This window comes from Pimephales promelas, chromosome 24 (assembly GCF_988280905.1).
Source record: "Pimephales promelas chromosome 24, fPimPro1.hap1.1, whole genome shotgun sequence".
Lineage (NCBI taxonomy): Eukaryota > Metazoa > Chordata > Actinopteri > Cypriniformes > Leuciscidae > Pimephales > Pimephales promelas.
Window position 1 is genome coordinate 5,479,873 of NC_142792.1, and position 11,607 is coordinate 5,491,479.

Here is an 11,607-nt window from a genome sequence, read left to right on the forward strand (position 1 = left end):
TACACTTTATTTTAATGATTGCCTATTACAGTGTACTTATAGATTAAAGTAATGACTGAGTAATTATAATAAACTATATACTTACTAATACGATATGGTTAGGGTAGGATTCGGGTTTGTTTTAGGGTCAGTTATTTGCATCATATATTTATGATCATTGTTGCATCATGTTATCCACTGGGTGGGGTTGTTACACCAATTTGAGGCTGGGAGAATGAAGGGACATGTTTTTAAATTGACCAAATAAGTTTGTGGATGTATCTTTCACGATCTAAGGTAGGCAGGGTGGACATATAATTAACGTTACTTAATATGTTTAGTGATTTCTTAAGTTATTCACTCCTGCCGGCTGTAACGTTACGGACGTTGTTTTGTCACACTATTTTGGATTGAAGTCTATGGGAAACCTAATTTATTTTCCCCTAAAAGTGGGCGTGAATCTGTTCGGAGACATTCTATGACGGTGCGCCGGTTGTACATGTAACGTTACATACACAACAATGAGCCAAACCATGCACTATTTATAAGGGTATCTGCGCGTGCGCAATGAGTGCGCCGCTCCAAAGGCACAGATATTATCGAGAATACACCTAACAGACAACACGGCAGGGAATGGATGGATGGATGTATAAATGACTTAACGTTATACACTACATTTAATATGACAGCATGCGCGGGATATGGTACGTGGAGTGAGTGAGCGTGGTGTTAAAGGTAACATTCCCATGGCCAGAACCAGCGCGGACGGGCTGCTCTGCAAGAACAACAGCAAACTGGACTCTTTCCTAAAGAGAAACACCAACCGGGATGTGTACGAGCGGATCCGGTTCTATGAGCCGTGTGTGGTGGTCTCAGGGTCGGTGAAGAAGGTTTTCATGCATGTGATCCTGACCGATGAGCGCGTGTATCTGAGCGAGTATCCTCCGCGCGCGCTGCGAGAGGCGTTCAGCTTCAGACACGTCTCGAGGATGGAGCTGGTGAGAGCAAGAGATACTGTATAACTAGACATATCAATATTGTTATTTCATCTATTGATATTGCATATAGATTGATTCATGCATTTACTCAAACAACACAAGAGCATAATGGAGTATAACACAATGTAGTGCTATTGCACTATTGCACAGTACAATATAATACATCAACAATAAAATAAAGCATATAGACATTATATAAGTAACCACCTTACTTTGTGTATTTGCACAATTAGAGAAAAGTTGCGTAGGTAGATATACAAAGGATATTTTGCTTCTTTGAATGTGCACAAATTCAAAAATCTTCATTGCAAAATTCATTGTCATAATTTAACTTGGTTATATACTCTTCAGAACAGAGTTCACACGGTTCTGACCAGCCTGGAAATATCAGGTACATTTTAACAGTGTGATTGCCAGTCCTAAAATGAATAAAATCTTAAAAGGTCATAGATGGAAATATACGTTTGTGTAGTTAAGCAACATTTTTAAAGCTAGAAAATACTCTTTGTGAGAGCAATCTTATCCAGTCATTACAAATCATTGGAAAATCTTGGAAAATCATGAAAATGAATCAGCCTAGAAATGTTGGAACCCTGTATGACGCATTTCACATGGCAGAAGTCTTATTTTTTGTATAATTATTAAACTTAAATTACCTCAATTTGCCATCAATATAACAACATTAGTTTTAAATCATACATAACTCACTGTTGTGTAAATGTAAGATAAAGCATGACTGTCTAGCAAGCAGTGGTGACAAGACAACGCTAATAATAGTGAGGACGTTTACTTATCCTGTCATGTTAAACTGCTTAAAGAAGGTTTGTTTGGTAAGCTTATGCACTTACACAGATCAAAGCTTCAGTCATGGAACGTTTCAGCACTGGGAGACTGTATGAGACAGACGCATGAAGCTTGTAAATGTCACACTGGCAGAATTAACAAGGAAAGGCAATTGATCTCTTAGGAATAACAGAATTATCCCCAGCTTGCTGCTGGCTGGCCTGGGAATACAATAAATGCACAAATGTATATAAAAATATACATACTAATGATGCTAATTTATGATTAGGTGTAGGCTAATTAAAAAAATCATAAAAAATTCATTCCCGCTTCAAGCGGCTTACAGTAAAGGCCTGTTCACAGCAAGGACGATGACTATAATGATTATGATAAAGATATAGTTATCAAATCGTTTATAGTAAAAAAAAAAAAAAAAAAAAAAAATCGCAGAGTTCACACCCCAACTATAACGATAACGGCACAGAAACTGGAATCACTTTCAGTTTCAGAGCGATTTTTGATTATGAGTGATAAAAACAATGACAGCCAATCAGAATCCACCTGATTTTAAAGAGCTCACGCAGACAACAAAATTGCAGTGTGCTCAATGTCAATGCACATCTCTATCTTTCCTCGCAGATCAACGATTTGCCTGATTTCCTCAGTGGAGAGGAGCGTGAGCGTTCACTGCATATTCGTGTTGTTCATACTGTAAAGAATACTGGGAAAAAGAGCAAAGGATCCAGCAAGAATAAGCCAGAATGCCCACCATCTCCATTGCAAGGACGTAACTCGAGTGCCCGGCATTCTCTGGAGGGTAAAAACAATTTAATTAAATCAAAAATTAATAATTAATCTGTTCACAAGCATGACTGCATGGTTATTATTAGAAGCCCAGGATCCATTTTCTCCTTGACCGTGATATAAACTCGAATCGCATTAGTCAAGTCCCTGACCTCGTATGGATGTGTGTTAATCCACGAGCTCTTTCACCTGTCCAGATGAAGCGGCAGTACTGACACATGCATAACCCACATTGAGGCTGTGAGTCTTGTGCCTGACACTTCGGCATTCAGATTTACTCTGCTTGCACATAGGCAGTGCAGGAAAACTGCTTTACCAGTTCAAGATAAACAGCTGAATGAGGTTATCTGAGAGAAAGATCACTGCGGACAGGACGCACAAGGACACTTTACATCATTTGAGTTCATATGTGAATGAAGAGGAGTCTATCATTGTGAAATTTGTTCTATTATTTTAACAGGTCAATACATTTTCTTTAACAATTATTGGTTTAATAAGTTTTCTTATTTCTAAAGGAGCAACAAAATTAAGCATACATGAGCTTAGTTTAAACAAACAACAGACAAAGTCACATTTAAAGGAACACTCCAACTTTTTGTGACTTTAGCTTATTCACGGTATCCCCCAAAGTTAGGTAAGCCCATACATACCCTTTTCATCCGCATGCGTGCTGTAACTCCTGCGATGTTCTATTAACGAACCGACTCGGACCTCGGATATGACGTCACGTCCACACTTCCAGCGTTCTATTATGTTTTGCGCATCCGAGTCTGTGAAAAAAATTAAATATCGTGATGTCCGGAATACCGAAAATGTGATTTAGCACTTACATTAAAAAAAACTATGACTACACCTTATCAAAACGCAGCCATTTGAACTTGAAAATGTTCACTTTATTTCATGTTTTTCATGCTAATCCTCTGTTAGCAACGCTAGCAACGTTAGTAATTGCTCTCACAACAACCGATTCCCAGTAGCAATACGAGTGATTATAACCGTCATTTAAAATACCAAAGCAGTTCAAAAACTATGAAAACAATTTCATACTTACAAGTCACACAGGGCGCGGCCATCTTGAATCTTGCTCGGTGTCTTCACAGTTGTCCGACATCCGAGAGGAGAAATCCGAGGAAAGGGGGCGTGTTGCTAGGCAACGTCTGTCTTCGGATAAATAATAGAACGCACCATCTGTCTGACGCACCAACCGCTAGCCTAGCTTAGCACAAACACTGGAAGTAAATGGCTCCAGTTAGCATGATGCTCCCAATAAGTGACAAAATAACACAAACATTTTTCCTATTTATATGTTGTGATTTGTATAGTGTGTGCAATTACAAATAACACGGTCATATGAGACACAGGCATCTTTTAACCATATAGATACTGGGAACTATATTCTCAAAAGGCGAAGCACTGCTACTAGGGTGAGTGATTAGAGCAACACTCTCACCTCGGGGCTTCTCAGGTGCTGCGAGCAAATCACTCTGGCCAAGTGTTTTCATGTTTTGATGGCTTAATCAAACTTGTGGTCATTAAAAACAAATATCCCCTGTGGACAACACTTTTAGCCACTTCTTCATATTCAAGTAATTGCTGGTTGTTAGGGGGGGAAAAAAATGAATGTGACGTTGTTTGTTGCTTTAAAATTAAACGCCATTTTGAATCTTTTTAAGTAGATAATTTCATTAAGATTTCAGTTTGTCATCTCAGATAAACTTCAAGTGTCAAAATGAAAACAAATAAGTGTTTTCCTGTGATTCCGCAGGAATGAGTCAAGTTCTCCTGTCGACACGCTCAGCTCCGTCTGAGTCCTCCAGCTGGAGAATCTCTCCCACATCAATGAGGTAAAGTCCTCTCAGTGTTAACGGCCTCACTTTCAACCAACACGACTGCTGTGTATTTGTGACCGTCACAATGACCCATTCAAAGTGCTTTATCTCCACCACACAGCTTTTTACTGCTTCCGACTCTACAATGCACAGGACGAACAGACTCCGTTTTGAAGAGGAATTTGCTTAGCAACTCGAGCCACAGCGATCTTATTAAACAAACCGGTGTGATAGTAAATGTGGAGATCACTTTTTATATCTCACGGGGCGCACAAGAACGGTCTGTGTTGTGCTTTGTTGCTTAGAACCTAGATTGAAGTTTGGTTAAGTTTTATTCTGTGCTGACGCTGTATATGCCTTATTCACGGCAGCACCATCTTTGAATTTTAATGAGAATGAAAGCGAGGCTGTGAGGGCTTTTTATAGCGGATGCCATTGGAAACACGGTAAGTCTATCCCTCACAGCCTCACTTTCATACCCGTCATGGCGCTGCTCTGAATAAGGTCTATAGGCGATACATAGTATACTGATTTAAAGGTTCATAGGTCGCTGAATGGTGAAATGACTTGGAGTTTTATCCAGTGACATGCAGCAAAAAGCATTATTTAATGGAGAAAAGGAATGAATAATAAGCTGACACATTTGCATAATGCAAGTCTATGTCTTGATTGGCTGCTGACAAATGTCTAGTTTGACCGGCCCTCACCCGGAAGAGTTTGGTTTGTGTTATCGACATGTTGAGAAGATGCTGTGTTCTGTTTTGTTCACTTCCAAAGAATGAGGAATCAGGCTCAAATTGATACGGTAAACCGACGCCATCGTTACTAGATGACCCAGTCATTCGTGGGTCTGAAACTGAAACGGCCGTTACCATATCTCAATTTCAGCTCAACACTTGATTCACAGTTAATAAGAACAGTGTCTGAAACGATTCAATAAATGATTCGGTCTTTCTAAACCCCCCTAAAGCCTACTCTGCTCTGATTGGTCAGATGGTCAGATGGCCCAGTCTGTTGTGATTGGTCTACTCTGTCTGCTGTGATTGAGACGGCATAATAGGGGAACTTCAAGACGTACTATGAAAACCCTTTTACTGTCTATGATGAAAACATACTGTAACTACTGGAACTATTTTCTGTAGCTTTAAAGGTAACTTTTCTGTTGCAATTTGCAGAGCATGTTGCTCTCTGTTGCAATGTGAGCCTCTGAAAAGGAAATGGGGCAAGAAGAGAGGTTGCGTTACATATGCATGTTTAATGAACGCAGAAAAAGGAAAGAAAGATCTTGTAAATTAGAAACCAGCAGCATATTAAGTTTTGCTGTTACATGTTGTAGAAGTGAAAATGTAAATGAAAATTGAATATATTCTTCAGTGTTATAGCATTATAGCGTTAATTAATACTCTGAATTAGCTTTTTAAAATAATTTAAGATTTTTCTACTTTCTAACAGTTTTCAGTTAGTATTTTTAGTACTCAAGAGTTATTTCAGTTAGTTGCAACGGCAATGCTTTTTTATTTTCTATTTATTTTTAAGTTTTTCATTGAATATTTGATTTGATTTCAGCCTTCTCAATATCAAAAATGCTTTTAAACAGGCTCAGTTTTAGTTGACGATAACAATGCTGTTCACAACGAAAGCTCCCACAATTTGAAAACCACTTTAATGTGGTTTCCAAAACTGACATCAATTGCAGTGATGATGTGTAGTCATGCATTTTTCACTGTTGACAGTCCATGACTTGACAGCATTGAGCAGGGGACGCAGAGGGGGAGGCCACTGGCGTCATTCACACTGTTGCCAGGGCACAAGATGAAACCAAGCAATAAATATCCAATTAAAAGACCTTGTTTGTCTCAGCAAAACATGCCAGCATAACGTTCTTAACGGTGAGATGTCAGCCCTCGCTACTGTGTTTGTGTTCATCGAACCTCTCTGAGACTGAGAACAGTGTGATGTGTGATATCTCTCAGTGGCACTGTAATGTGACTCTCAGCTCCAGTCGAATCCTACCCAAGGGAGACCATTAGCTCACATTCAGCACAAATTTGTGAGCGCTTGCCATTGTCTGAAGAGACACCCACAACCACATGGGAAGTGCTATAAATGTTATTTAAAGCCAGCTTTTCCACAGTTTAAGCATAATTTGAAGGGTTTATTGAGTCAGTGGTGTGCGGGTCAGTGCGGCTGTACAGAGATGGTCTGTGAGCATTTTTTTTAGCATGAGAACGAAAAGTAGGTCAGAGCACGTAAAAAAAGTTTGTGGGCTTTTTCCACTAAGGAAATTGTGAGAACGTCGAGGAGTATGGAAAGATTTTTTTTTTTTAATCCTGCATCCTATTAGACGATATTGAATTGGGAGGATGATGATGGGATGTGAAGGACTTTGTCTGGCATCCAAACCTTGAAGTCCTTTGCCACTGAACATGTCACAGCGCCTCCTCATGGATGTGGTCTGTCAGTGCAGCTAGTTTGCTTTTATGCTTTATCAAATGCCCTATTAAATTATACAGTTCCAAGGACCTCTTTGAAGATCTGTTTTGATTATAAAAAGAGATCCATCTTATATCAGCTTTTTTGTTATTAGACAAATCCGTGTGACAAAAAGATGATTTAAAAAATGTCTAGGTTAAATTTAAATTAATTTTTAAAACCTTAAATCATCATAAAATGTAATTGATGGGAAGGCATTTCAGGTTGTCAGATGTTGGATGGTAAAGCCAGTGTTATTTTAGTATCACAGATATACAATTTTGTTTTTATTAATTATTTTATATTTTCTTTTTAATTAATTTTTTAGTTAATGTTTTTTTTTCCACTTTTTTTTAGTTTTTAAAATATGAATAATATTATTTTTTTATACTAATTTTAAAATAAACCTGCTTCCCTGCCATTTAATCTTAAAAAAAACCCAATATTAGTATTAGTAAAAAAATGTACTGGCCGTAACAAAACAAAAGATCTCTGTCTGTTATTATAGTGACGGTGCACTGGAGGAAGAAGAGGGCAGCGCCGTTCCGAAAAGACGTTCAGCTTCCTGTCCAAACCCGGATGTATTGGGTCTGAGTGTGTTTAATACCTTCTCCAATGCAGCTCCTCTCCCCAGCATCACTAATGACCAGCGAAGGACCTCTACTCAACACTCTGTAGCCTTCCATCACAGAGGTTCAGTCCTGACAAGAGTGATGAGGAGAACAATAACAGAGAAGCAGGAGGAAGAGGAAGATGAGAGAGAGGAAGAGTTGCACCTTTATGCTGTATCTCCATCGTCCCGAATATTCCCTCGCCTACAGAGCTCCTGGAGCAGCTATATCATAGTATGTGTGTGTTTGTGTGTGTGTCCAATTCTATGTCATATCTGCTAGGCTTTTGTGTTTACCGGTCAATCTCGTACCATGGCCATTTTCCACAGAATCTAATTGCATGTGTTGGGCATTGTAAGTAATGCACTTAAAATAATGTTTAATGTTGTTGTTGTTTTTTTGTAGAGATCCACTTTTATGCTGGACCCAGTGTACAGGAGGAGATGTGGCATATCCTCCTCTTCTCCTCAGAAACAGAAATATCACAAGATCAGGTTTGCATCTATCTGACTGAAGTGTTCATATTTATGCATGCCGGCAGTGTAAAATGCACAGGCTAAGAAAGCGTCTGCTAATGTGTTTCCAGCTGGGAGCGGACGTGTCACTTGTTCGGTCAGTTGAGTGGAGAGCTGTTACAGGAGAACATCAGTCTGGAGAGTCAGTATTTACTACTGCAGGAGCTGCACACGGCCACATACCGCAACCCCACCATCAAAAAACTCTTCTGGAGGGTAAGATGCTGCTCTATGCTTTAGTGTTTACATGCACTTTAAAGGACCGGTTTATCCACAAAATGAAAATTCCTCTCTTATTTGCTTCTCAGTCACCTGATCTTTATCCTTTCCTGGTGAAAACTCTGGCTGAAAGCTCTCAGGGTGATCAGGGAGGAGTTCACACAGCTGACAGACTTCTGTAAGCCTCATAATAAGAAATCCAGACATGCAACTTGTCTAAACTATCCATGTTTATAATTTAAACAACTGACAGCATTTTACAACCTGCACCCTAGCACCAAGCACGTTTTCATGATCAGTGCTGTAGGTTTTCTGTAATGCGTGAAGTTGCTGCTGCTTTTGAGGACATTAAGATGACGATGTTGTGTCTATGTTCTGCAGGCTTTGCACTTTAGTGGTTCAGATATTAAGCCTGATGTTCAGGGAAACAGAGATTGAACCGACGAGACTCAGCATGTTGATGGCCAAACAGTAAGTGATTCTACCTTGGCAATAATATCAGTCTACTCTGCTCATTAAATCTTATTTAAATGAGATGTGGGTGTTGTTTGATGCAGAGGGGCTCTTACAGCGGACATGCTGCAAGCTTTAGTGTGTGATCCGGATCTTCAGCTGCCAGACTCCAAATCTTCAATAACTAAGGTATAATAGACAGTCCAGAATGGAAAAAAATGTAATTCTTTGTCGTTATTTGCTCATCCTGGCTGCCCAGTGTAAGGAACACACATTTTTTTGATTGTTTATGATCAAATAATTTATGATAAGTAAATTTAATTTATGATAATGAAATGTTTTTGTGTGCCATAGATGCAGCATCTGCAGGCGGACTATCTGGACGTGGCGTCTGCGTTGCTGTTTGAGGTTGTTGTCCTCTGTCAAGAGGTGAGAAGATTTATATACACACTACCAGTCAAAAGCGGAGGGGATGTTTGTATTTAATGACCCTACAAGTTTGATTAAACCATCATTTTTTGTAAATATTTCAAATATAAGGGAAGAACAGGTATTTATCTGACAAAATTATTTGATAAAAAAAGCCAAACTTCAGGTTTTATTTTAATATGCAAAAAACAAACAAACAAAAAAACACTTTTTCCGCTCACAGGAAAGACTATAACATAATCAGGTATTAATTTTGTTGATTCTCTCTGGTTTTTGCGTGTGTCCATAAATTCTTTGTATGACAGCCTGGCCCAAAAATTATGTCATCGCAACTTAAAACAATTAACTCCAAGCACAACAGTAGTACAACAATATTATAATTTTTAGTAATATTTAAATAAGGGTGAATATGTCATTTTTCCTAGGGTCAATTTCACTGCATATATATAATACTGATCAGCTTTACTTGTCTTAATTGTTTCAAAGGCTAGTCGCACACCTTCTCTAGGACATTTCCTTACCATTGGCTGGGTGTTTCGATTGCTTAAACCTCATCCATTCTTAGTAAGTACATAACCATTTCATTTTCACGTACATTTGCATAAATCCAGATGATAAGCACGCCTATATCAGAACGAATGTTTTAACGTACCTTCTTCTAGTCCACGCTTCAGCTAATATGATCGTCCTGTTTGGTTTTCTCTATCACAGCTCCCGTTTGTTGGATATCAGGCCCAGCAGGTGGTTCTGGTCCTCTCAGGCCCGCAGTTTCCGGTCAGCCCGTCTCAGGCGGTTCTTTTGTACCAGCGAATCCATGTTCTGTTAGCCTGTCTGCAGCACAGCACCTGTTTGAGCAAATACATCAGGACAGGATTCAAGGAGGAGTTCAGGTTCTTCATGAGCTTCGTCAGGTCCAGTTGTTTTCAAGGCTAAGACAGGGCTGTCATATTAAAAAAATCCTCTGTTTTTATAGGTACTACGTGAAGATGTCAGGTCTGGAGGACAAACTGCCCCCTCACTACCCCATCAGTCAGCCCGCCCAGAGCCTTCTTTCCCAGCTCCTCAGTCTGGTTCTCCAGAAACCCTGAGCTCTGCTGCTAATGTGCATCTGTCTCTCTCAGATTGAATTTCTTATTTCTGCATTGTAAAAAACTATGGACGCTTCTTTCCGCCACATAATAAAAAATAATAATAAGGTAATTGCAATGTTTTATCTCGCAAATCTGACTTAAGTTTTTTTTTATAAAATTCTGAGTTTATATCTCAATTGTGACTTTATTTGTGGCTCTTCCGAGTTGATATCTCGCAATTCTGTGTTTATATCTTGCAAATCTGACCTTTTTTTTTTTTTCTCAAAATCTGAGTTTATATTTCACAGTTCTGACTTTATTTTTCACAATTCTGAGTTTATATCACACAATTCTGGCATTTTCCTCACAATTCCGAGTTTTATAATTTGCAATTCTGACTTTATTTTTGTCAAAATCTGAGTAATTCTGACTTTATTTCTCGCAATTCCAAGTTGATATTGTGAATTTATACCTTGCAATTCTGACTTTTTTTCCCTCACAATTCCTAGTTAATATATTGCAATTATGACTTTTTTCTTACAATTCAAAGTTTATTTTCTCACAATTCTGAGTTTATTTCTCACAATTCTGACATTTTTCTCACAATTCCGAGTTTATAATTTGCAATTCTGACTATTTTTCTCACATTTTTTTCCTGCAATTATGGCTTTATTTATCATATACTGAGTTTATCTCGCAATTCTATTTTTTTCCTTCAGAATTGTAAAATATAAACTTGCAATTAAGAGAAAAAAAGTCAAAAATGAGAGGAAAAGTTGCAATTACCTTTTTTTTTTTATTCCATGGCCAAAACAAGATTTCATAAAAAACAGATGCACAGGTGTTCTGATATGCGAATATGCCTTGAATGAATATGCTGCACTTTAAGATTGAATTCAAGTCTTGTATTGTGTCTTACTGTGTGTTGAACAGAGACTGCAGGATTCCACTCTGTTTAGCATATCGCCTTTGTCTACACTCAGGATTATAATCACTGTAATATGTGTAAAATATCAAAGATTTAATGGGAAGTCAACACAAAGTACATGAACATCACAGAACATTTAATATATGACACTATTTATTTTAAATATATATAAAAAGATGGATGTCTAATGGCACTTTTGGCACTGGCAGAGTGATCACAGTATTATCACCTAAATGTGAATCTTCTTCACACATTTACTGTAAAGTAAAGCATCTGGTATGAATGCTCTTATTCATTTTTATTTACTTTTCTGTTTTGTTGTTTGGATGCACTCTCTATAAGACTGTTCTAAACTTCAGGAACTCAATGTACCTCAAGGCCTCAAAATAAAAATAACAAATATTTTAAATTTGTGTCTCTATCTCATTTTTATAAACCCAAATTGTTGAATGAAGATGTGTGTTTCTGCAACTATGAGCACTTTGAGGCCTGTAGACTTGTTAAATAAAATGAAAGT

General features: G+C 38.1%; 1 protein-coding gene across 1 annotated transcript; it reads left to right on the plus strand.

Annotated features, from left to right (window-relative positions):
• The first annotated feature begins 506 nt into the window (after window positions 1-506).
• On the plus strand, window positions 507-11,499 carry c24h12orf56 (chromosome 24 C12orf56 homolog). The gene is made up of 13 exons (XM_039667715.2): window positions 507-977; window positions 2,400-2,577; window positions 4,330-4,408; window positions 7,374-7,710; window positions 7,882-7,970; window positions 8,063-8,207; window positions 8,300-8,388; window positions 8,592-8,681; window positions 8,768-8,852; window positions 9,018-9,092; window positions 9,579-9,656; window positions 9,804-9,982; window positions 10,066-11,499. Exons 1-13 carry the CDS (start codon window positions 681-683, stop codon window positions 10,178-10,180), a joined length of 1,836 nt encoding a protein of 611 aa, XP_039523649.2. The 5' UTR covers window positions 507-680; the 3' UTR covers window positions 10,181-11,499.
• Window positions 11,500-11,607: the final 108 nt, after the last annotated feature.